The following is a 27,226-nucleotide window of genomic DNA, read 5'->3' as shown; positions in this document are numbered from 1 at the left end:
CATCAAAATCAGCTCCGTCTGCCGAAGGGGACCTAGCCATCATTGCCTCTGGGCCCTCTGGTAGACACGCATCACGCAAAGCCCCCTTTCATTTCTCTTCCACTGGGCCCTCTGCTATGTCCCATTCTGCTCCCAGGCTGTTCCTGCCCTTGGTTCTCAGTCCTGGTCAAATCTTTGTCTTCCTCTGTTTATAGGCTGCCTGAGATGAACCAGACAACACAAGATCAGGCTGCTGTACTGTGTCTGCCAGCACTGACCGAAGCACTGCAGCTCCCTACCGCGCCAGAACTTAACATGGATGTAGAGTCGTTTCCTCTAACAGTTTCAGAGCTACCAAGAATCCAACTGCACTGCTGGGTCATGACCTTCTGCACTGCCAGGCCATCTAACACTTACGAAGACAGCAGCCTGGTTTGGAGCACTACCTGTACACCTGGGCAGGCGGGGATTAACTCAGCATGACACAGTTGCTGCTTCCCCATGGAAGAAGGTACGAGGAAACCCACTGGGCTACCAGGTTCACGTCTGGCACCAGTCGATGTCTCCAATGTCGGTTGCCACTCCACTGCTGGCGCACGCAATATGACAGTCACTCCATGTCCACATTGCGAAGCATGGTTGCCAGTTTGAGACACTGCGGCCAAGCAGCGGCACACAATGGCTGCGCAGGCACCTCCCTGCGCCAGCCGGCTATCGGCCTCAGTCTGCTCTCGCTCATCATGCCCATACATACTATCTGCTGTGAGCTGTTGTCCTGTGATATCATTAAATATAAATTTCCTGGACGTGTTGTCTCGTGTTTTTTATGCTGTGAGTTACAACATGGAGGGCCAATCAGAGACGGAAGGGCAGGGGAGGAGGAGGAGATTAGTATTTAACGTCCCGTCAACAATGAGATCATTAGAGAGAGCACAAGCTCGGATTAGGGAAGGAAATCAGCTGTGACCTTTCAAAGGAACCATCCCAGCATTTGCCTGAAGCGATTTAGGGAAATCACGGAAAACATAATTCAGGATGGCCGGCGATGGTTTTGGACCTTCGTCCTCCCGAATGCGAGTATAGTGTGCTAACCACTGCGCCACCTCGCAGTCAGAGACAGAGTAAGAGGGAGAAGTATTGGGAGGGGAGGGAGAAGTATTGGAAGGGGAGGGAGAAGTATTGGAAGGGGAGGGAGAAGTATTGGAAGGGTTGGGATAGTGGGAAGGGAGGGGAAGGGCAGCACAGTCGGAGGGGGAAGCAATGGAGTGGGGCAGGAGATGCTAGGCAAGAGACAGGGTGGTGTTGGAAATACGGGAAGTACAAGGAACAGCTACACAACTTTGTGTGCAGCTTATGTGAAGTTCTTCGCATGAAATTTAATTTTGAGAGCAGTTCTGTGCTGGCAAGTGAGGCTTATGACGCTTTTTTTAAAAAAAGCATTCCATTAATGTCAGCTATATAACACTGAAGATAACAAACAATGAAATTGTCATTTAGCCACTATGCACAGGATTTCTGACTAGTGATAGTGCATAGCAAATACACTAAGCTACATACTGGCTTTTCTTTGTAAAATATTCTAAAACACAAAACACGAGCATGTATGATATGAATGACCATCGAAATTGGTGAAATGGGTTTTTGACCTACCGGACTTACCACGATTCTTGGCTGCTATGTACGCCACATAAGCCGGGGAATTGTGATACACTTTCAAATTTTTCTCATACTCTAACTGAAACATGAGAAGAAAAAAAAAGAAAGGAAGGAAAAGAAGATGTCAAGTGTGTACTATGTCTCTTTGATGAAGAAGATTAAAAGTCAATTATGGCCTTGGATCTGCTGGGAATATCCAGGTCAGTATGCTGTCAAAGGAAGAAGCATGAGTGACATTAAATGAAACCCTTGCGCTGGCACACAAAGTGGGACATCTATGTGGTTTGTTGAGTCTGTGCAAAGAAGCGTTCTACAGATATCAAAAAAATTATAGCACAGGGTTAGGAACACACAACATCCTAAGCCTCAGCAACTTTTTGAATAACTGTGTGCAGTTGTGCATAAAGCAAGCGAACACAACCCTGCTGGATCACTTATGCATTGTCTAGCATGTTGCAGATCTCAGCACCACAGTGAAGACCACTTTGCTGATGAACTGATTACATCCAGACTGATTTTAATGGATTGGTGCACACAATGATAATGTAACTAAATTCTGCGTAACAACCAGTGCACCCACTTTGGTAGTAGTCAATAATAGCTCACAAATTCCATGTATGTGAGGACTGTGGAATGTGTTTCTTCACAACTGCTTGCTTGCATATAATAAGCACACTTTTGGTCCACATAGCTAGTTCTTTTTCCTGGAGGGGGGGGATTTAATTCCAATATTATCACTACACAAAATACAGATAGAAATAATGTCATTATATGAAACTGAGGGCCCCACCAAAAGACATGCAATATTAAGGCAAAATTGTTTCTTAAATTTATTTACATATTCTCAAAGTCAAACACAAACTTGTATGCATCACTGAACACAGCTTTCATTTTATTTAAAAGTGATATACACAACTGCAGCAGACTGAAATTACATGTATGCACAAAAGCAATTTGAGGCACAGTGCATTCACAAATACTGTTTTATTTTATTTTCCTGTCCCAAATGTTCAGAAATTTTATTTTGCATGCAGAGTGGACCAAAAGAACATGTTATAAATATCGACAGTTGGAATCTATTGCAGAAAAATAATAAGTCCTTTAAAAACAAACCAACGAATATCAGAAACTAATAACGCAGTTGCTAGACTGAGGACATGTCACATGCAACTTATGTGCCTGAATATGAACACTGCTAAGATAATCATCATTTCTAAGTGATTTGCTGATGTCAAATATATGACTGGAGTGAACCTCAAATGAGCGATTACTAGTTTTATTACATCTACCTTCCCCACACGAAAGGCAACAATTCTTTATAGAAATCCCCTCACTTTTAACCTAGATTCCACACAAAGTAAGTTAATAGCCAATAATGTGCATCAATGTTCAAAACTAACTTTAAGAAACATTAATGTTGGTTCTCTAACACAGCACATACACTGTGGAAATGGGAAGCGGCCCATCATGTAGTAAAGTAAAGATACTTGTTTGTATCCAACAATTAATATTCGAAACAATCTTCGTTAATATACATCCACTATCAAACTGCTTAATTTTTCTGGCCCTATCAATGATAAATTTGTTGCTACAGTTACAGACTGCAGAAAGATAATTACCTGAGTTCACTAACTATTGTGTCATTTACTGTGAAAATTGTAGTTGGGGAAGTGGGATTAATTATCTCAAACATCTTACAGATTTCAAACTACTGTCTATGAATAAAGACTGATGACAGGACAGTAAAGACGGCAGTTGATCAGGAGACTTCACATGGCACATTCAAATTATGTTAACTTCATTAATTCATTATTAAATATCATCCATTACACTGTAGAAAATACTAACACTTCAAAAAAATGAAGATAGCATAATTTGTTCAGTATAAAATGGCAGTATAGAACTTTAAGTAACATCTATTTTACACTGTATCTGTGTAAATCAGATACAATCAAGAACGAATTCCTAAATGGACCAGACTGTCACCTTTTATTTGAAAAATGAATATTGAAAGAGGTCTTCTGCGTGAGAACACTACCCCAATTATTAAAAATTCAGATTTTCTCAGAAACAATTCTAGCCATTATCCAGAACTTACGTGACTTACTGAAAGACAGAAATCACTATTTTATAAAGGCTTACTTTTTTAAATTTTCTCTTGATGTATTTCTGACAAAAAGTTAGATTAAAAAAATGGATTTGCAACAGATTCACAAGCTATTGAAAATGCAGACTTTGTAAATAAAAGTGTGTTAATACAATACATGGTAATATGTTTTCTAATAGCTGCTGATAATGGCATTTGGGAAAACTGGACAAAACTGAAAAGATTATTTATTCTAAATTGTTCTTTCCCTCCACATGCAAGCTTAGTGTGTTACTGCTTGCCTTTAAAATTTATATATATATATATATATTTTTATTAGTTGATAAACTGTATATATTTCATAGTTTTGTGATTCCGTGCATCAGTTTTAGTTATCTGCTTAGTGCACACAATCTTCAGCTAAAGCAGAGTGGGTCAACCATTAGGGGACTCCTCATGCACTATTTCTGTAAAATGTGGAATTCAATAAACTGAGTAAGTGGCAAACTGATCGCTAGTAAGATCTACTATATCAAGGCACAATCCAAGCACTTACAATGCACTCAGTTTGCTGGAAAAGTGTAGAAGCAATTCCTACATAGTATATTAGGAACTGGCCTTTTATCTTGTTTACATGAAATCAGGTATTATTGACTTTCAGATTTCTGAGGCACATAAGCTATGAAACTGAGCTACAATTCCACACTCTTACTGGCAAATTACTATTAAAGAATGACTAATTATACCCTTAGCTATGAAGCAACCATTATTTACAGGCAGAAAGTCATCAACACAAACATGAAGGCCAGCACCTTTTACCATTACACAGAGGTTTATATGTATGCCAGTTCAAAGGTTTCATAAGAAGCAGGTTTTTATAACAAAGTGGGTTCAACAGACACAAGGGAATGTGCCACCCTGCAGTGACAGAGCGGGTCAAGACAAAATGAGGTGTGTATGCCCAGGGCCCACCATCAACTTCTGGTGGCCTACCTTTCGTCTTTGCAGTCATCCACGCCACATATGCTGGAGAGCTGTGATATGATTTCATTGCGTCGTTATATAACACCTGGAAATAGGTTCACACACAAAACAATATCACCAGACATCAACAATATTCAGAATAATGGATATAAATTACAAGAATTCATGTGCTGGATCATCTGAAGACCTAAATAAGCAATTACTTTTAAACATACTGTGACCCTGTTCAACAAAATAGATTCATAAGTCATAACCAAACAGAATTTAATTTACTCTATTAATAGGATTAATACTGGAAACAAAAGCTTTAATATGTTACAAGCTGCCTCACCTAAAAGGTTACCTTCAGCACACAGAACAACACTAAACATGGAAGATAACATGTTTTCTGGTTGAAGTAATAAGTTATGGTAAGTACGGTAAGTTGGCTGAACATACAGAAAGGAATGAGCAGTGGTTCAGCAGGACGTATAAAAGTGACTGCAACTAGTAAACATGCAGTCTCCATTTAAGAGGAACACCCCCCCCCCCCCCCCTTGCAGGAACACACACACACACACACACACACACACACAAGAGAGAGAGAGAGAGAGAGAGAGAGAGAGAGAGAGAGAGAGAGAGATGCTCTGTCCAATCACTGAGTTTATGTGGCCTACTATTCAATGTTTTGCCTACGAGGTGAGAGATTATCTTTCCTTAGTTTTTTGATCTCCATTAATTTGGACATATACGTGTTTCATGTAGAATCACCTCTAATCCTCTAGAAAAAGTAGAAAACTTTGTACATAATAATTCCGCAAAGTGAAGGTTTTGTTATGAACTGAATTACATTGCTCTTTCTCATATGATCAGGAGGAGAAATAAATCACTAATGACCATCCACTTTCTCACAAACAATTACTGAGTAATACACTAAAAGAAAAAAAAAATCAACAATGTTGGTGTTTTCCCTTTGTCAGTCTCAGTCTGAGATTTCTCCCTGTACTGAACTGCTTTTGACGACTGATTGGCTGGTTCGTTGAATTGGAGAAGGGGACCAAACAGTGAGGTCATCGGTCCCATTGGATTAGGGAATAATGGGGAAGGAAGTTGGCTGTGCCCTTTCAAAAGAACCATCCCAGCATTTGCCTGAAGCAATTTACGGGAATCACAGAAAACCCAAATCAGGATGGCCAGACATGGGTTTGGACCCCGTCCTCACAAATGAGAGTCCAGTGTGCTAACCACTGCACTACCTCGCTTGGTTGATGGCATATGTGAGTTCTGAGCTTCAAGTATCATAAACATAAGAAAATACAAAAATCCAATTGCTGCGTGATCTCCCTGTAAGTGTTCACTGTATACATAGAAGGTCCAAAATAGGTCCTCACATCCTTTATGACACCACTGAAATAAATTTCTGAGATGTGACTGTCTCTTCAAATGATGAAACATAAAGAAATGCTTTTTGTTATTAAAGATGATTCACTAAATAAGAATGGACTTTCTAAATGAGCACTGAAAATGGTTAGTATAAAGGAAGACGAAAAGCCCTTAAGCTCAGCGTCTTCTAGCTGACAGAAGTGACACACTTCAACAGAATTCTCTTCCCCTCAATTTGATGATAAATTAATGACAGCAGTGCTATATGCAAGTCAACATCCTCAATTCTAAGACTGATTTTTATACCCGAGCCTTAACTAGGCATGATCTTGTTGGAAGTGGTATGTTTTCAATGCATTTACCTAAACAGTTATGGTTTTAACATGAACCTCAGAGCACAGTATATTTTTCATATACAGAAAATCACCACCAGAGGCAAAAGACAAGAGAAATCCTAGAACTAACTGGGAAATTAATCTTGGACCTTTGGCACTGAACCATCAAGCCAAAAATATGCGAATTATGAACGTTCAGCGACAATTTGGATGATCTCATCATATACAAGAACAGGTTGTGGCATAAGTTGGACCTTATAAAAGCTTCCAACCTTTCTTTCAGAGATTTGAAGCATATAAAGGAGCAGGCTTATTCACAGTTACACTGCAATATAGAATATTCTTGTCAGTACTTCCTGTAAACACTTTGATCATAAAAAGAATAGAGATGATTGAAGAATGACAATTTTTAGCTGTTGTGTATGAAAGATATTCCGGGGGAGCGGGTGACAACTGAAGAGTAACAGACTTTCTTTCAAGATTTTTGTCCCTTCTTAGAATATTTGCTGAAAGAAATAATGAAACATGGAATAATGGTCTTGGCTTTGACAAATTAAAGATAAGTTTATCTTCTGAACTGCAAAATATTTTCAGTCAGTCAGTCAGATAAGCCTTCAAATAAGTGGTGGACTACGAAACACAACTTCATTACGGAAAATGATATCACTTAATAAAAGAATAATGTCCTCTGTTTTGGATCTTTTTGATTCATGTCGACTTGACTGAACATACATTTTTGGCATATCAATATATAAAGTAACTACAAAGATGATGTGACTTACCAAACGAAAGTGCTGGCAGGTCGACAGACACACAAACAAACACAAACATACACACGATCAAAGGCAGAGCCAGGTGTGAAAGCACCCACGTGATTTACCAACTGACCAGCCTACACTGTGAAGCTTTCTATGTGGGAATGACCAGCAACAAACTGTCCATTCACATGAATGGACACAGGCAGACAGTGTTTGTTGGTAATGAGGATCACCCTGTGGCTACACATGCCTTTGTGCACGGGGCTAGCACATCTTGGCACAGTGTTACACCGTCCGGGTTATCTGGGTATTCCCACTAACACCAACCTATCAGAACTCCGGAGATGGGAACTTGCCCTTCAGTATATCCTCTCGTCTCGTTATCCGCCAGGCCTCAATCTCCGCTAATTTCTAATTTCAATTTGCCGCCGCTCATACCTCACCTGTCTTTCAACAACATCTTTGCCTCTGTACTTCCGCCTCGACTGACATCTCTGCCCAAACTTTTTGCCTTTACAAATGTCTGCTTGTGTCTGTGTATGTGCGGATGGATGTGTGTGTGTGTGTGTGTGTGTGTGTGTGTGTGTGTGTGTGTGTGTGTGTGTGTGTGTGCCCGCGCGCGCAAGTGTATACCTGTCCTTTTTTCCCCCTATGGTAAGTCTTCCCGCTCCCGGGATTGGAATGACTCCTTACCCTCTCCCTTAAAACCCACATCCTTTCGTCTTTCCCTCTCCTTCCCTCTTTCCTGATGAAGCAACCGTTTGTTGCTAAAGCTTGAATTTTGTTTGTATGTTTGTTTGTGTGTCTATCGACCTGCCAGCACTTTCGTTTGGTAAGTCACATCATCTTTGTTTTTAGATATATTTTTCCCACGTGGAATGTTTCCCTCTATTATATTCATATAAAGTAACTACGTAAGATATGGTACACATGTGACTTTATATGAACTTCCCCCACCCCCACCCCAAGGAAAATAGTAACATCCAGTTATATAACTAGGGACCAGAAAAATTCACATTTTGTAATAAATGCGAAATAGATGTGAATTCTACATCAAAATGTGAAAATGTGAAAGTACTTAATAGACATTGTTTCACAGTGAATTATATCCAAATCAGCTATTTATCACAGATAGTTTGAAATAGCTTTATCTTCTGCATACAATATCGAAAATGTAGGCAGTTACTGGCATTGTACATCAATTGGAAAGATAAGGTGTGCAACATACTTGCAAAATAAAACGTACGGACGTAAAGACGTATCAATTCATTCAACGATCCAGTACCATCCCAGCTGTTAAGTTCCACGTTGCATCTTAGCATTTTAAATGAAAGACATTAGTACATTTGTTCGTTCGCTAAAGCTCAAAAGACAGTATAATGCAGAAAATTTTAATGTGGCAAATTACGTGGTGGATGTTTTGAACTGTAGTTGTATCGAATACCGCTAGAGGTAGGGCCTGAAGTACATCGTTAACAAAACTCTGCTGACATTAACAAACAATTGCACCGTAGCTGTCTTCGAAAGCTATGTGCTATGTGTTGCTTTCTTTTCTTATTTTGAAATAAGTGAAGCGACTAATCCTGGTCAAACATGGATTTTGATTACGATTCTTACAACACCAGAAGAGATTGGCAATCCCTGTTACAATGTGTCAGTTCTGCTGTAGGATACTGCCCAGTGAAATGGAGGTGGGGGTTTGTTTTCCCACACTGCTCCTTCCTCTGTGGTGGTCAAAATTCTCATCCGTTTACACTCATGGCCATCTGCAACAACGGCCTACAGCACCTACCCTCAGCACAACAGCAATTGGCAAACAAAATCTGTAACATTTTCCGACAGTGCCGAAATTCTTCCCGTAACATTACAATCAAGTTGCTGTACACTCGGTTCTGCTACTACACTAAGTGACTTTTCAGTTCTATCTGTAGCATTGTCAAGTATGGATCGTAGGTCTATGAATGTCCACAAAAGGTCGAAATTAGTAGTCCACAGATGTTTTTGATCTTCAAATTGGGCAGGAGAAGACAAATAATGTCTGGAAACACCATATATCGGACCCGCATTCACTTAACTGGTGGGAAAATGCTGCTGCCTTACAACGGACCAATCAGTTTTGAAAGCTTAAGTGCAGCCGAACGAAGAAAACAAAGGCCTTTATGGAAGAAAAAAGTGTTGAAGTTTTTGGAAAACTGAACATTCAATTTTCCAATCAGCATTTTTTTTAAACAGTCAATTCCAAAGAACTAATAATTTGTTTGTCTTCACTTACGTAGCGAGACAACTGTTTAAATTTGTGCATCTAATCATTCAAAAAGGAAATAAATGCGACGAATTTTCACAAAAATAGACATGAATTTTGCCCAAAATCGATGCTAAATTTTTCCAGTCCCTATGCACATCTTCACACAAGCTGTAGTTAAGCAAAACACGTCTCTCCCATGGCATAAGCACTATCATATTGTAACTTGGTTTCATGCTGAGCTCACAAATAAAGAAAACCACGAGATTAATTCATTACAAAACCGACAAATTCTGGGAAAATTTCTGAAATGTCATCTGAGGAAGTAAACAACGGGGCCAATGTTTGTCCTTAAATCTACTAGTTTATCAATATACGATGTGCTATCCAAAATTTCAAGGACTGGTGCTGCCATCAGTTGAAAACTTTACCTTTGGGCTAATGGTCACCGTCACCCTTGAAGTAGTTCCCATCCGCACGTACACACTGGTCCTTGTGCTTCTGCCACTGGTCCAACGTTTTCTGGGAGTCCGGTTCTTTGAGGGTGTTTTATCACCGCCAGTGATGCTTCTTGAATCCTTTCTTGAGTGTCGAATCGGCTGCCTTTCAACTGAAGTTTCAGTTTTGTGAATAGAGCGAAGTTGCAAGGTGCCAAATCTGGCGAGTACAGTGGGTGGGGTACAACCGCCATGTTGTTTTTTGCCAGAAAGGTCCTGGTGAGCACGGACGTGTGGCAGGGTGCGTTGTCATGATGCAACGGCCAGTTCCCTTGACGCCAAAGTTCGGGCCGTCGTCGCTGCAAGTTTTCAAGGAGCCGTCACAAAACAGCACAGTAGTACGCAGAATTCACTGTTTGGTTGGGTGGGACAAATTCTTTGTGCACAATTCCCTTGGTATCAAAGAAAACGATGATCATGGTCTTCACTTTGTTCTTCATCTGTCTCGCTTTTTTTGGATCTTGGAGAGCCCAGGCTCCTCCAATGGGATGATTGCTGCTTTGTCTCTGGGTCATAACAGTAAATCCAGCTCTCGTTATCGGTGATAACCAACGACAAGAAGGTTGGATCATCAGATGCGGTCTGACAAAAGTCCGTGCACACTTCAACACGCTGTGCCTTCTGATCGGCAGTCAAGATTCTTGGCACAAATTTTTCGGTGACACGATGCATGCCCAATTCATCAGTCAACATGCATTGACATGTCCCATAACCAATACCCACTCCATCCGCAAGGTCTTGAATGGATCCATCGAAAATCGCCGCACAACAAACACAGAGTATTACGGGAATCACTGTGGACACGCGACACATCCTCCCAGCTGAATGCCACTCTGCACACTGACTCATCAGGTGTGCAGCTCTTGCCACCTAGCGGTGCAAAGATCTACTACTACTACTACTTTCCAGATGGCAGTACCAGTCCCAAACATTTTGGATTCCACGTCATATCTACATCCATTCTTGGATATAATTTTCCCAAATGGAAACAAACGCATTACTGTGACACTGCCAAGGGAAAAAGAATGACATAAAAAACAACTCTCTCCCAAACACAACAGCTCTCTCCCCCTCTGTACACACACACACACACACACACACACACACACACACACACACACACACACAGTTTCACCGGATGGACCACCAATTGGTGTGTAGTACAGTTTTTACCAATTTTGTTACCTGTATTTAAACTGTCTAAGCTGAGGGGCTCGGGTGTAAAATGTAGCTGACATTTTGGGCAAGAATGACTTATGCAGGATATGATGCAGTATCTTGCTTTTAGAGTTAAACATATGAGTAAGTTTTCAAAAATAGCTGCAGATGGCAGAAGAATACAGTTTATCCTTTCCTGGTAACTAGAAACCACTGCATGTATAACATGGTATGTGCGCCAAAATGACTACTAGGAGGAAGTTGAAGTTTGGAGGGAAGATGAATGTGAACAATACTGAAATGTTAGAACGGCTATTAAGCATTGATTAAGAGTTTGATGACTCTGATTAAAATCCATTTTGCCAAGAGACAGAAAATAAAAGACATGAAAGTGGTCGTAAGGAAGAAAATTGGGTAAGAAGTGTCACTAATCTCGCATGTACACAATGACATCTGCTGTAGTTAACATGTTATACATGGTATGCAGAGGTCCATACCCCACTGAGGCAATCAAACTGAATGATGTTCTTGCCTTGTTTCCAATACTTACAAGATACTGAAAGTAGCTAAGAAATCCAAAGCAAATGATGAGAGCTATGAAAGTGAAATCTGAATACCAGTATTAATGTATTCAAGTCAAACTTAGTAAATTTAATTACATTATACTGTCTAGTCAATATGTTATCTTAAATTATTATCCATAATTTTTAATGTCAAATTTTCCTGTGGTAAGTGAATATTTGCAATATCATGAATAAGACTGTATCTACATTTTACGACCATGAATAAGATGGTGTACTGTTTCTTTCTCTAATTAAAAAAAAAAGCTTTGATTTTGTAACCTTACAGGTGAATTCTTAAATGTTCAAATATTTGATATAAAATATGAAGAAACAATGGAACATTGCAAATGCAAATTATATTTTTCATAGATTTTATAGCTAATAACTTCAAAACATTAAAATGTCATTTACCATGTTTTACGCCTGAGCCCTCAATTAGCAGATATATAGAAATTAATATCCACTTCTTGTGTCACAGCAATAGCATGAATGGCAACTGACTGGTCTTCACTGAATTAGTAAATCCACTTATTTTTAACTACTCTAACACCGAAGTTGAGAAAATTACCACTAACAAGCAAAATGTACTACTTCCACTTCTCAATGCTGACAATGTGGCTTTTTTCACACAGTGGGTAACTATTAATAAGCATACTGTACCTTCTCAGCCTCATATTCTTCAACAAATTCAGTTTTTTCCTCTTCTGGAAGGTCTCGCCACATCTGACCAATAATTTTTCCGATCTCCCATAGTTTCAGCTCAGGGTTCTGAGCTTTTACCTGATCCCATACTTTTCGACTGTATCTCATATATGGCATCAATGGCTTCTCTGGAGGTTTAGGTGGCTTTGGTACTCTTGTGTCACCCTAAGAAAGAAGATGACATATAAAACAAGTTTTCAATTAAAAGAATTAAATCTAATTTTTCTTTCAACTACGAACAAAAAGTTTTCTTAGCAGACAATGTCTTGTAGGAAGCCTCAGCTGTTATTTCCATTCAATTCAAAGAATTAAATCTAATTTTTCTTTCAACTATAAACATTTTGAAACATGACCAGTAAATTTTCTAATCAATGTCTTGTAGAAAGCCTCAGTTGTTATTTCCATTCTGATTTATAAATTTCTTAATCACATGGGAAACATTTGTGCCTCTAGTATGTGACCTTACAGTCATCATCATATTTACAAAATGTATCAGTGTACATAAGAAATGTTTGTAGACTTCATTATTCCACTCTGACATAAAAACCAACCAAAGTATAACCAACTTCTGTTTCAAATTCATCAACAATGGTGGACACCAGCACCCTCATTTGTCACAAAGCTATCATTCCCAGCCACTTGGTAAGAATCCACTGGGGTCATTACTCCTCTGCCAACCCCCACGGCTATGATTCAATAGTTCATTATAATACACATGGACCCAGCATAACAACCCTGCACTCCCAATGTCACCTACCCGCTAATTGAGTTTTCCTCGTTCTTCGGTCCTGCCAACACCACTCACTTGTTCCTTGAGCTCAACACCTCTACAGCTCAGTGGATTTTCTAATCCAAGCCAATCTGGAGGTGCTCAGGCTTCCCTGAGCTATTTCTGCCATATTTCTTTCCATTTCACTGCATCAATTCAAAAACTGTCAAAACTTGCTACATGCATCCCCCAAACCCCACTGTTGCTTTCCTGATATGAAAGACTGAAATACCATGTCATGTGTTGCTTTTCAATGGCCTACATTCTCAATACTGCTTTCAAGGTGAAAGGAGGAGGAAGAAAGAGGGGGGGGGAGATAGAAACTGTTTACTAGTATTTCAGGCTGTCACCACACTCCTATCAGTGAATGGTTTTGTATCTTTGCATTGTTGTCCAGCATTCATAAACTTGTGACAGAATAAAAGCTCTGAACACTGCTACACCTCAAACAATGGGACTGGAAAAAATATGACAAGTTAAAACTTGGTTCTGGAGCAGGTCTCACACCCAGACTAGCGCATTTTACAGGTAATGCATTACTCAATTAACTTATCTTAAAAAGTTTTAGTCCTGTATATGCTCCATTAATATCAAGAAACCTGTAATTTAAATAACACAATTACAACCCAGTAATTCATTTGATTGGTTGGCTCTTTTTTACTGTAAAGCAATGCAATATAAATATTAAGTCTCTATTGCAGCAATTTGCATAAATACTGAAAACACAAATAGTGATAGTCACAAACTTTTTATTTATTTCCTTTTTCTCTTCGTGTTAAATGTCCCAATGATTGTAAACTGACTGAAAACAGGACACTTGCTTTAAGAGGAGGAGCAACGAAGATGATCTAAAATGATTGTAGCACTTGCCTAACAGGAAGCAATACTAATAGTTTAAAGTCCTATCAACACTGATGACCTTACAGAATCATAAATCCAACAGGAACAAACAGGGAAGGAAACTGTTGTTACATTACTAAAGAAACTGGCCTCCCATCTGCTCGATACAATTCAATGAAACTCTAGACAATGTTTAAGTGTTTTAACCATAGAATGTACCTGAGAATTTCATGCGTTTTGATGGCTATGACACCCCTTGGAGTTCAGTAGCCTAACTCAAAGGCTTTCTTTATTCACACACATTGGGTTTGCCTGTTTAGCACAGGGAATGGATGAATGTAGTGTACGTGGAGTCTAGTACCATATTTGCGTTCTTGATCGTGAAATAGATGAGAGAGAGGGTGAATCTCAACATGAGAATATACCTTACGCCTCTCAAATAACACAAGTGGGCAACCAAGCAAACTACCCCACCTGATACAGAAGCCGCCGCCGCCACCACCACCACCACCACCACCACCACCACCACCACCAGTCATCATTTATCAACAGCAACACGCACCCTCACTCACGAGACACCGTGAAGAGATTCAGAATGTAATGCAGGGCATTACCACATAGTCCGATGATCAAGAACTTTAAGCCTAGATCTTTGCTCTCCATTCCAATTATAGGATTCAAAGCTGTAACCCCGGAGTCAAGCATCACACAAGCTATCACATAAGCACGTTTGTAGCCTTGGCTATGATGATGGGTACCTTAACCACTGTGTCAACATCACCTGGTCTTCTGTCTATGAGTTATGGAAAAAAACTAAGGACTTTAATGCAGACAGACACTGGAGTTTTAAATTCTCTTATAATCTTCCTTTGTCCCCATAGCATCATACTGTTTGGTAATAAAATGTTTACATCAAGCTGTATTCCCTTATATACTGCAATTGAACAATAAACCAAAAGAAATCTTGCAGATCACTTACACCAGCTCCTTTTCCAACTTTCTGTGGGTTAAATCCTGGATGCCCATGAGGTGTTGTGATGAATGGACTCTGATTCGCAGATGCATCTTTCTGAAAAAGTAACTTCCATTTAAAACAGCATCTTCATTGATAATCACACCATAAGAGAAAATAATGCTCCGTTAATTTAAAGTATTATAGTTTCTTTCTTACCCCAGAACTAGATGAAGAATTTGAAGCACTAGTTGGTCTCAGCCGCTCTGTAATTAGACAAAAAGGAAAATTGACAATTACCATTTGTTTCTAGAAAATGTTACAAAAATCTGATGCACATGCCTGAATAGAAAACAATGTTGTCATTCGATCTCCAAAATATAGTAACATACCTGCAGAAATTAACATAGCACAATACTATATTCGTTCTTAATAACAATTTATTCTTATAGGTGAACTCCAATGCACTGTCACAACATTTCAAATGTACATGAGGAGTTTATCTAAGACGAAGGCCATAATTTTAATTTAATTTTCATCATACACTTGCAGGGAAATTAAATGTCCAAACTTACATCATATTTACACATTAGAAGAAAGAAGATACATGCAGGTGTTAAAAACTAAAAACATTCTTGCACATGCAGAGAGAATGTCAGCAATTCTCAACTGAAAATGTGTTTATTACCTGATCATTGAAATCTTGCAGTGTTGGCCTCTTTCGGAATAAGTTTTATCTGTACTATACTAACAAGGACAATATTTCTCCCTCAGAAATCCATAAATAATTTTATCACAGTTTTCATTAATATGCACATGCTGTACGTTTGTCACTAATAACAACAATCAAATATATTTTTCAACAATATCACATCTTCTTAACAGCGGCAGTATGAGAAATACATTAGGAAACTTTCCACCTGTTAGTGATTATCACATACATCTGTAAACATACTTTTTTTGTTACTTTTTAGCAACATGTAAAGTAAATGAAACAGTGAAGCATTTGTGTCAGTGTGAAAAAAGAATAGTAATTATTATGACTGCTTGTCCTTTACATTACTGGCATCTTTCAGTAACAAATTGAAACTAAACTTAAACTGCCTCATTTCTTCAAGATTAACAATCTCTTTCAGTTACTGTTTTTGGAAAAACGCACAAAGTGCAAATTTCAAATTAATGTAAAAATATGACAATCACAACATACGAAACAGCACGTGCTAAAAAAGAGTAGTTTGAGAAGATGATGATAATACTCACAATGTCCCATTTAAGTTAAACACTTTCTACACCTTGTACAGTTATACATAGAAAGGAAAGAAAGGAAGCAAAGAAATCCCCAACACCACACCTAATGCAGGCATAACATTATTTACTGGATGACAAACTCACATCCAACACCGAAGCCTTTTTATTTTTTCATTTCCTTTTTCATTGAGTAATGATAGCTGACAGATTTTCATGTTAAACATTAATTGCAAATAAATTAACATAAAGTGCAGCCATTACTACCACTGGTAATGGTTAATTTTTCTCACTGACAAGAAAAAGCAACAGCAAACCAAAACTTACCTCTCAAAATGTTTAAATTCATAGGAGGTCCAGCTGACAGCAAATCTAAGAAATACAAAAAAGCATTTCATAACAAACTGAGCTACAGGAAGGAAGTAATTCATTAGCTAAAGAAAACAATGTTAGGTGTGTACAGATGCAGAAGCCTCTTTTTGAAATATGTTAAGTTCACAAGTAATGAGTGGGCACATCATTCTCACCTAATGGTACAATGCAAACTACATACAATAGGCTGGGCCATTCTTTCGCAAACCTGGTCTGTGTTCATGAAATAACTAAATACATTGGGAAAGAAGAAGCTGTAAATCTTTATCATGCAGGCTTTACAAACTAAAGGCAGTAATGAATCAATGGGTATCATATTTAACAGATTCCTAGACCCCCTCTCTCCAGTTATCTGCAAGACTTCATATTCAACAAAACTGGTAATTTTTAAAGTACAAATGTACTTAAAAATTGTATATTTGCTTTTTTGCCGAAGATTCAACCCAAGCAAAGCATAATTAAAAAGGAAAAACCAGTCTTGCATAACAACATGAAACACTGTATAAGTCACAGCTGTGCACCAACAAGATTAGTAGTTTCAAAATGTAGCAATGAACTACAAAAGCCCTAAGCAGCCTGGGTAAACACCATTCTCCACGCCATTTTTGGTTAAATGAGTTTTAACTCTATGTTTCGTCAATTTTATTTGTACTGTGCACAGAACCATGAGTTAAATCGTAAAGAAATAATGTTTGGTAAAGACTTGTGTTTACATACATACACGATGGAAGAGGGTAACATTCACAGAAAATGTAAAAATGTTATAGCTGTTAAAGTGCTGAGTAAGAGTAACAGTTTCAGAGTGACTGAAACCATTATATACGTAGAATTTTGCTTACAACATGTTTTGGTATACCAGAATTGCTGATTAATGACTAGCCTTAACATTGGCTATTCTGTGCCCTGTAACATGGACAGAAATTCTGGGGTTAACGGATTCTACATAGTTAGCTGCTAAATTATTCCAAACATTCCTGTCCTGAGGCTGGTCACTCCTCCTAAAAAACGAAAAAAGAGAGATGGTTAGTAAGCGTAGAAGAATACACGTCATCTCTGCATTATCTAAGAAGAGTATTTGAAAAGGAGGACCTTGCCATTACCCTGACCATCTCAATGTAGTTGCTTACTTCAGCAATAGGTATACTACACATCACATATTAACAACTGTGAAAAGGATATATTACTACCACCATAAAAATGGCATGTGCATTAAGTTGCAGACAGGCACAACAAAAAGACTGTTACAAAATAAGCTTTCAGCTAAAGCCTTCTCCTGAAGAGAAAGGAAAACACATACACACATCACACAAGCAGGCACACCACATACACACACGACCCCTATCTCCGGCCACTCCAGCCAGAATGGAACTGTGCCGTGTGAAACGGGAGCAGCAATTTTGAGTGGGGCTGGGAAGGGGCGAGACAGCAGGGTATGGTTGGGGACAGAGATGTCAGTGTCGTCATGTGGAGTATGCAGAGACTATATGGTGGCAGGAAAAGGCTGTCTGGTGCAATGTCAGCAGGCTCGGAGGAGTGGAAGACGAGAGGAGCAGAGAAGGAAAGAAGACTAACGGGTGCACTGCCAGAGAGTGTCACACAATGAGGATGAGGGGGTACGACTTTAGGAGGAGGTCATAGGATAGAGGGAGTGGAAATTTTTGGGTGGAGGGTGCAGGGACAATAAGTTATCATAGGCTGAGGATGTGATAATTTCGGGTGCGGAGAATGTGTTGTAAGGGTAACTCCCATCTGTGCAGTTCAGGAAAGCTGGTGGCAGAGAAAGACTCCAGATGGCCTGAACTCTACTATTCCTCCTCCCCCCCACCCCTTCTCTGCCCCACTCTCAATTGCTGCTTTAGATCAACAGTTGCCGTCTGGCCAGAGCAGCTGGACAAAGCGGTCATGCTTGCAAGAGGTGTGCCTCCTCGTGAGAATGCATGTGTGTTTTCCTTGTTACCAATAAAAACTTGAGAAGTACCGCTTTAACCATAGCTATGGTACTCATCACAAGGAGAACTTCAACTTCTCTCACATCACTTAAAACTTTAAGCTCAAACACCACTGCACACAGGGCTAAAAATATATAACAATCTACAAGGTAGGAACATATTAAACATGGACCTTGGTTCTTGAAAATATTACTCCATAATATTGTAGGAGAAACACACTACTATACCACTGATGAACTCATTGAAGACAGTTTTACACTTCAAACAATAGAAAAATGTAGACAACTAATGTTGTAATAAATGTTGTAGTGTTACATGTATTTTTATTAGATGTACTTGCATCACTGTTAATCTATAAAGTGTAACTTTCTAATAACAATGTAAAAATATTTTTTTTAAAATCTTTATAACCTTTTCCAACTTGATGTGTCTTCTGTACAGCAGATCTAATTACCTGTGCACTGTATTTAACGAGACTAATAAATAATACTTCACATTTTCTTTTTTGAAGAAGGCTTCAAAAGTCCTTTCCTTGTTGGCCAGATGCTTAGTTTGTAAGCCTTTTTGTTAAGCTTGTCTGCAGCTTAATAGGTCATCCTTTCGCAATTGTTGATATTCCAGCCAGGACTAAACTTCATATTTTTTCGGCCCAAATTGTTTTTAATGCACGCAGTGTACTTCCTCATAAAAATTAAGTGCATTATGAACACAAATGGTCAGTAGTTTCCTTATATAGGGATATGCTTACATGTATTTTCATGTATGTTATCAATGAGATGCAGATAACACAGCACACAAGAAAATTCACTCTCTGGAGTGACAAATGCCTGTGACTATCAAAATTCTTTTCGATGGTCAATGTTTTAAAATACTGAAATTAGAAAATGAACAGGACAAATGCGGAGGAAGGGGAAAAAAATAAAAATAAAATAAAATGGCCTGTTTCAGGTCACACTGATATAATATACAGGGCTATTACAAATGATTGAAGCGATTTCATAAATTCACTGTAGCTCCATTCATTGACATATGGTCACGACTCACTACAGATACGTAGAAAAACTCATAAAGTTTTGTTCGGCTGAAGCCGCACTTCAGGTTTCTGCCGCCAGAGCGCTCGAGAGCGCAGCTAGACAAAATGGCGACAGGAGCCGAGAAAGCGTATGTCGTGCTTTAAATGCACTCACATCAGTCAGTCATAACAGTGCAACGACACTTCAGGACGAAGTTCAACAAAGATCCACCAACTGCTAACTCCATTCGGCGATGGTATGCGCAGTTTAAAGCTTCTGGATGCCTCTGTAAGGGGAAATCAACGGGTCAGCCTGCAGTGAGCGAAGAAACGGTTGAACGCGTGCGGGCAAGTTTCACGCGTAGCCTGCGGAAGTCGACGAATAAAGCAAGCAGGGAGCTAAACGTACCACAGCCGACGGTTTGGAAAATCTTACGGAAAAGGCTAAAGCAGAAGCCTTACCGTTTACAATTGCTACAAGCCCTGACACCCGATGACAAAGTCAAACGCTTTGAATTTTCGGCGCGGTTGCAACAGCTCATGGAAGAGGATGCGTTCAGTGCGAAACTTGTTTTCAGTGATGAAGCAACATTTTTTCTTAATGGTGAAGTGAACAGACACAATGTGTGAATCTGGGCGGTAGAGAATCCTCACGCATTCGTGCAGCAAATTCGCAATTCACCAAAAGTTAACGTGTTTTGTGGAATCTCACGGTTTAAAGTTTACGGCCCCTTTTTCTTCTGCGAAAAAAAACGTTACAGGACACGTGTATCTGGACATGCTGGAAAATTGGCTCATGCCACAACTGGAGACCGACAGCGCCGACTTCATCTTTCAACAGGATGGTGCTCCACCGCACTTCCATCATGATGTTCGGCATTTCTTAAACAGGAGATTGGAAAACTGATGGATCGGTCATGGTGGAGATCATGATCAGCAATTCATGTCATGGCCTCCACGCTCTCCCGACTTAACCCCGTGTGATTTCTTTCTGTGGGGTTAGTGAAAGATTCAGTGTCTAAACCTCCTCTACCAAGAAACATGCCAGAACTGTGAGCTCGCATCAATGATGCTTTCAAACTCATTGATGGGGACATGCTGCGCCGAGTGTGGGAGGAACTTGATTATCGGCTTGATGTCTGCCGAATCACTAAAGGGGCACATATCGAACATTTGTGAATGCCTAAAAAAACTGTTTGAGTTTTTGTATGTGTGTGCAAAGCATTGTGAAAATATCCCAAATAATAAAGTTATTGTAGAGCTGTGAAATCGCTTCAATCATATGTAATAACCCTGTATTTTAATTTAAAAATAAGAATCCAACACCACTGTTGCACTGAATTACAAATTGACATTTTCTTATTTTTATAGACTGTACATGAAGAAAACAGATAAATTCTACACATTCCTTCCACAATGGAACTAATTAAGCTGGCGCTGTTAGATATGCCATGAAACTACACTGCATGCCATTCTACAATGCAACTAGAAGTATGCAAGACTAATAATACATGATTCAATGGAACATTTTGTTCAGTTTTGACATGCTACCTGTACACTATAAAGCACAAAAACAAACCACAGGTAAGCACTAACAAACACAAAACATTCTTCTGGTAAATTAGTTAGGAACATAAATTCTGCAAAAACATGTTACGGTTTTACAGTAAATTGAGGCGAAAAACTACTACAGGTACACTACAAAGAATGATACCCCATTTGAGACAAAATAGGAGTTTATACTCACCTACTTCTAAAACTAATACCTGGAACACAGCTTACATATTCTCAATTAAAAAATAAATGCCTTTCGCTATAGTTTTCATAATTTTGATCAACTCCTTCCTCAAAACCATGAACAAGAGACCCAAAGGGCACAACTAGGATTCAGACGTTACAACTGACTGACAGCTAAGATGAAAAATTTCATAGTACTAATAAAAGCACTGTTTGAAATCAATAAGTTAAAGGCAAAACACACACTTAAAGAAAATGACACTGTGCAAAAGGAAATACAATATAAAGGCAATTTATTTTGCCAAAGGTCCCTTACTGAACTATACCACAAAATACACCACCACAATTTCCAGAAAGATCAACAGCAATTTCCAGAAACATCAACAGAACACATCAATAATATGGCATCCAATGTATACAGATCTCTCTAACAGAACTGAAATGCTGCATTAAATGCAATCTACGAGGAATGAAATTCCAAATTGGCCACAACCATTCACTGAAATAAATTCAATAGTGACAATTGAAGATTTGTGGCGAACAAGGACGCAACATGCCAGACCAGGACTCAAACCTGAAACAACACACATCACACTATGAAAAATATATATGCCTTGATGTCATTAATGATCATGCAATACAGATGCACTATTCATCCACCTACTTGCAGGAATCAGCATCAGGCTACAAGCAATGAGGGTAATGGACAGGGATTGCTACATATGAAGTACACGACAACTTTGGAATTTGAGTTGAACAGGAAGTGTGTTCAGATGGCCAAAGTGGTTAAGGCGACCATTTCTATAATGTATGATATCCGGGTTCGAGTCCTGGTTCAGCACAAATTTCCACTTGTAGCCACTGAATTTATTTCAATGCCCGGATGTGGCTATGTTGGGATTTCAATATCATCGTGTGTGTGTGTGTGTGTGTGTGTGTGTGTGTGTGTGTGTGTGTGTGTGTGTGTGTGTGTGTATATATATCCCGGATGTGGCTAATGTTGGGATTTCAATATCATCATGTGTGTGTGTGTGTGTGTCTATATATCCCGGATGTGACAAATGTTGGGATTTCATCATTATATATATATATATAATAGAGGGAAACATTCCACGTGGGAAAAATATATTTGAAAAGAAAGATGATGAGACTTACCAAACAAGAAACATTCCACGTGGGAAAAATATATTTGAAAAGAAAGATGATGAGACTTACCAAACAAAAGTGCTGGCAGGTCGATAGACACACAAACAAACACAAACATACACACAAAAATCTAGCTTTCGCAACCAACGGTTGCCTCGTCAGGAAAGAGGGAAGGAGAAGGAAAGACAAAAGGATATGGGTTTTAAGGGAGAGGGTAAGGAGTCATTCCAATCCCGGGAGCGGAAAGACTTACCTTAGGGGGAAAAAAGGACAGGTATACACTCGCACACACACACATATCCATCCGCATATACACAGACACAAGCAGACATTTGTAAAGGCAAAGAGTTTGGGCAGAGATGTCAGCCGGGACGGAAGTACAGAGGCAAAGATGATGTTGAAAGACAGGTGAGGTATGAGCGGCGGCAGATTGAAATTAGAAATTAGCGGAGATTGAGGCCTGGCGGATAGCGAGAAGAGAGGATATGCTGAAGGGCAAGTTCCCATCTCCGGAGTTCAGACAGGTTGGTGTTAGTGGGAAGTATCCAGATAACCCGGACGGTGTAACACTGTGCCAAGATGTGCTGGCCGTGCGCCAAGGCATGTTTAGCCACAGGGTGATCCTCATTACCAACAAACACTGTCTGCCTGTGTCCATTCATGCGAATGGACAGTTTGTTGCTGGTCATTCCCACATAGAACGCTTCACAGTGTAGGCAGGTCAGTTGGTAAATCACGTGGGTGCTTTCACACGTGGCTCTGCCTTTGATCGTGTACACCTTCCGGGTTACAGGACTGGAATAGGTGGTGGTGGGAGGGTGCATGGGACAGGTTTTACACCAGGGGCGGTTACAGGGGTAGGAGCCAGAGGGTAGGGAAGGTGGTTTGGGGATTTCATGGGGATGAACTAAGAGGTTACGAAGGTTAGGTGGACGGCGGAAAGACACTCTTGGTGGAGTGGGGAGGATTTCATGAAGGATGGATCTCAGTTCAGGGCAGGATTTGAGGAAGTCGTATCCCTGCTGGAGAGTCACATTCAGAATCTGATCCAGTCCCGGAAAGTATCCTGTCACAAGTGGGGCACTTTTGGGGTTCTTCTGTGGAAGGTTCCGGGTTTGAGGAGATGAGGAAGTGGCTCTGGTTATTTGCTTCTGTACCAGGTCGGGAGGGTAGTTACGGGATGCAAAAGCTGTTTTCAGGTTGTTGGTGTAATGATTCAAGGATTCCGGACTGGAGCAGATTCGTTTGCCACGAAGACCTAGGCTGTAGGGAAGGGACCGTTTGATGTGGAATGGGTGGCAGCTGTCGTAATGGAGGTACTGTTGCTTGTTGGTGGGTTTGATGTGGACAGACGTGTGAAGCTGGCCATTGGACAGGTGAAGGTCAACATCAAGGAAAGTGGCATGGGATTTGGAGTAGGACCAGGTGAATCTGATGGAACCAAAGCAGTTGAGGTTGGAGAGGAAGTTCTGGAGTTCTTCTTCACTGTGAGTCCAGATCATGAAGATGTCATCAATAAATCTGTACCAAACTTTGGGTTGGCAGGCCTGGGTAACCAAGAAGGCTTCCTCTAAGTGACCCATGAATAGGTTGGCATATGAGGGGGCCATCCTGGTACCCATGGCTGTTCCCTTTAATTGTTGGTATGTCTGGTTTTCAAAAGTGAAGAAGTTGTGGGTCAGGATGAAGCTGGCTAAGGTAATGAGGAAAGAGGTTTTAGGTAGGGTGGCAGGTGATCGGCGTGAAAGGAAGTGCTCCATCGCAGCGAGGCCCTGGACGTGCGGGAAATTTGTGTATAAGGAAGTGGCATCAATGGTTACAAGGATGGTTTCTGGGGGTAACGGATTGGGTAAGGATTCCAGGCGTTCGAGAAAGTGGTTGGTGTCTTTGATGAAGGATGGGAGACTGCATGTAATGGGTTGAAGGTGTTGATCTACGTAGGCAGAGATACGTTCTGTGGGGGCTTGGTAACCAGCTACAATGGGGCGGCCGGGATGATTGGGTTTGTGAATTTTAGGAAGAAGGTAGAAGGTAGGGGTGCGGGGTGTCGGTGGGGTCAGGAGGTTGATGGAGTCAGGTGAAAGGTTTTGTAGGCGGCCTAAGGTTCTGAGGATTCCTTGAAGCCCTGCCTGGACATCAGGAATGGGATTACCTTGGCAAACTTTGTACGTGGTGTTGTCTGAAAGCTGACGCAGTCCCTCAGCCACATACTCCCGACGATCAAGTACCACGGTCGTGGAACCCTTGTCCGCCGGAAGAATGACGATGGACCGGTCAGCCTTCAGATCACGGATAGCCTGGGCTTCAGCAGTGGTGATGTTGGGAGTAGGATTAAGGTTTTTTAAGAAGGATTGAGAGGCAAGGCTGGAAGTCAGAAATTCCTGGAAGGTTTGGAGAGGGTGATTTTGAGGAAGAGGAGGTGGGTCCCGCTGTGACGGAGGACGGAACTGTTCCAGGCAAGGTTCAATTTGGATAGTGTCTTGGGGAGTTGGATCATTAGGGGTAGGATTAGGATCATTTTTCTTCGTGGCAAAGTGATACTTCCAGCAGAGAGTACGAGTGTAGGATAGTAAATCTTTGACGAGGGCTGTTTGGTTGAATCTGGGAGTGGGGCTGAAGGTGAGGCCTTTGGATAGGACAGAGGTTTCGGATTGGGAGAGAGGTTTGGAGGAAAGGTTAACTACTGAATTAGGGTGTTGTGGTGCCAGATTGTGCTGATCGGGATTTTGAGGTTTTGGAGGGAGTGGAGCTGGAAGTGGGAGATTGAGTAGATGGGAGAGACTGGGTTTGTGTGCAATGAGAGGTGGTTGAGGTTTGCTGGAAAGGTAGTGAAGGGTGAGTGAGTTGCCTTTCCGGAGGTGGGAAACCAGGAGATTGGATAGTTTTTTGAGGTGAAGGGTGGCATGCTGTTCTAATTGGCGGTTGGCCTGTAGGAGGATGCTCTGAATAGCTGGTGTGGATGTGGGAGAGGAAAGGTTGAGGACTTTTATTAGGGATAGGAGTTGACGGGTGTGTTCATTGGCTGAGTTGATGTGTAGGTGAAGGATTAGGTGGGTGAGGGCAATGGATTGTTCAGTTTGGAACTGGTATAGGGACTGATGGAAAGAAGGGTTGCAGCCAGAGATGGGAACTTTAAGTGTGAGGCCTTTGGGGGTTATGCCAAATGTCAGACAAGCCTGAGAAAATAAAATATGTGAGCGTAATCTGGCTAGGGTGAAGGCATGTTTGCGGAGGGAATGTAAATAAAACTTAATGGGGTCGTTGTGGGGGTGTTGTGAGGGTGACATGGTATTAGAAGGTGGAAAGTTTAACATGAGGTTGAAATGAAAAAGAAAGATAGAAATATATGGGGAGAGATGAAGGCGAACTAGAAAGCAATTGGAGATCTGGTATGAAAAAAGGCGAAAAAGTGTTGGTTAAGTTGATCCTGTGGTGAACTTGGGTTGGTAGACAGCGATGTGCAAAAAGGTTAGGTGGTTGTGTTGCCGCTAAATCACGTTGAAAGACGGAGAAATTCGGGAAAATTTCGAGAAAATTTCGAAAAAACGTATTAAAGGAGTGGTGTTGTGGTGAAAGATTACGAAAATGGGGCTAACAATTGTAGAAATAATGACGTTAAAACCTGTGGGGAGCGGCTAAAATGATCAGTGATGTGCGAAAAACGGAAGTGGAAATTAAGTTAAAGTTATTAGAACTAGCCGAAATGGTTGTTAAATACGTGAAAGCAGCTGTTATTGAACTAGAAACGGTGGATATTATAGCAGCGGTAGTGTTGAAAGCGGAAAATAAAATTTTTTGGTTATGGTTGGGAAGTGGGTTATGTATTGTTGAGCATATATAGGAGGGATAAAATTGTATAGTAGATTACGGTAAAAGGGGAAGGTGAATACAAAGTGAAACTACTGGTAAAAACAGAAAGAGAAAATAAAGAGAAAAAAGAGAAATAAGACGACAGGAAAGATTTCGAAATGCAAAGGCGACAATAACAAACGTTATTGTTGGGTTCAAATTAATGATATGGTTATAATAGAAGGAAACATTCCATGCAGGAAAAATATACCTAAAAACAAAGATGATGTGACTTACCAAATGAAAGTGCTGGCAGGTCGACAGACACACAAACGAACACAAACATACACACAAAATTCAAGCTTTCGCAACAAACTGTTGCCTCATCAGGAAAGAGGGAAGGAGAGGGAAAGACGAAAGGATGTGGGTTTTAACCCTTCTTTCCATCAGTCCCTATACCAGTTCCAAACTGAACAATCCATTGCCCTCACCCACCTAATCCTTCACCTACACATCAACTCAGCCAATGAACACACCCGTCAACTCCTATCCTTAATAAAAGTCCTCAACCTTTCCTCTCCCACATCCACACCAGCTATTCAGAGCATCCTCCTACAGGCCAACCGCCAATTAGAACAGCATGCCACCCTTCACCTCAAAAAACTATCCAATCTCCTGGTTTCCCACCTCCGGAAAGGCAACTCACTCACCCTTCACAACCTTTCCAGCAAACCTCAACCACCTCTCATTGCACACAAACCCAGTCTCTCCCATCTACTCAATCTCCCACTTCCAGCTCCACTCCCTCCAAAACCTCAAAATCCCGATCAGCACAATCTGGCACCACAACACCCTAATTCAGTAGTTAACCTTTCCTCCAAACCTCTCTCCCAATCCGAAACCTCTGTCCTATCCAAAGGCCTCACCTTCAGCCCCACTCCCAGATTCAACCAAACAGCCCTCGTCAAAGATTTACTATCCTACACTCGTACTCTCTGCTGGAAGTATCACTTTGCCACGAAGAAAAATGATCCTAATCCTACCCCTAATGATCCAACTCCCCAAGACACTATCCAAATTGAACCTTGCCTGG

The 27,226-nt window shown here is 40.4% G+C and overlaps 1 protein-coding gene across 4 annotated transcripts in view; it reads right to left on the bottom strand.

The window, feature by feature from the left end:
- The window catches only part of LOC126095762 (bromodomain-containing protein 4-like), a 122,230-nt gene that overhangs the window by 49,240 nt on the left and 45,764 nt on the right, over positions 1–27,226 (bottom strand). The window contains exons 3-7 of one of the 4 annotated variants that reach the window (XM_049910566.1): positions 16,456–16,500; positions 15,103–15,149; positions 14,911–15,000; positions 12,281–12,487; positions 4,715–4,790 (exon numbers count right to left, since the gene is read on the bottom strand). In XM_049910566.1, the coding sequence (XP_049766523.1) occupies positions 4,715–4,790; positions 12,281–12,487; positions 14,911–15,000; positions 15,103–15,149; positions 16,456–16,500 (465 nt within the window). Of the gene's footprint in view, positions 1–1,629; positions 1,715–4,714; positions 4,791–12,280; positions 12,488–14,910; positions 15,001–15,102; positions 15,150–16,455; positions 16,501–27,226 lie in introns of all 4 variants that reach the window. The other 3 variants (XM_049910565.1, XM_049910567.1, XM_049910568.1) reach the window with 3 other exon arrangements.

The sequence above is a fragment of the Schistocerca cancellata genome, chromosome 8 (assembly GCF_023864275.1).
Source record: "Schistocerca cancellata isolate TAMUIC-IGC-003103 chromosome 8, iqSchCanc2.1, whole genome shotgun sequence".
NCBI classification, from domain to species: domain Eukaryota; kingdom Metazoa; phylum Arthropoda; class Insecta; order Orthoptera; family Acrididae; genus Schistocerca; species Schistocerca cancellata.
The sequence above is the reverse complement of the archived record's forward strand: the minus strand, read 5'-3'. Positions and strand labels throughout refer to the sequence as shown.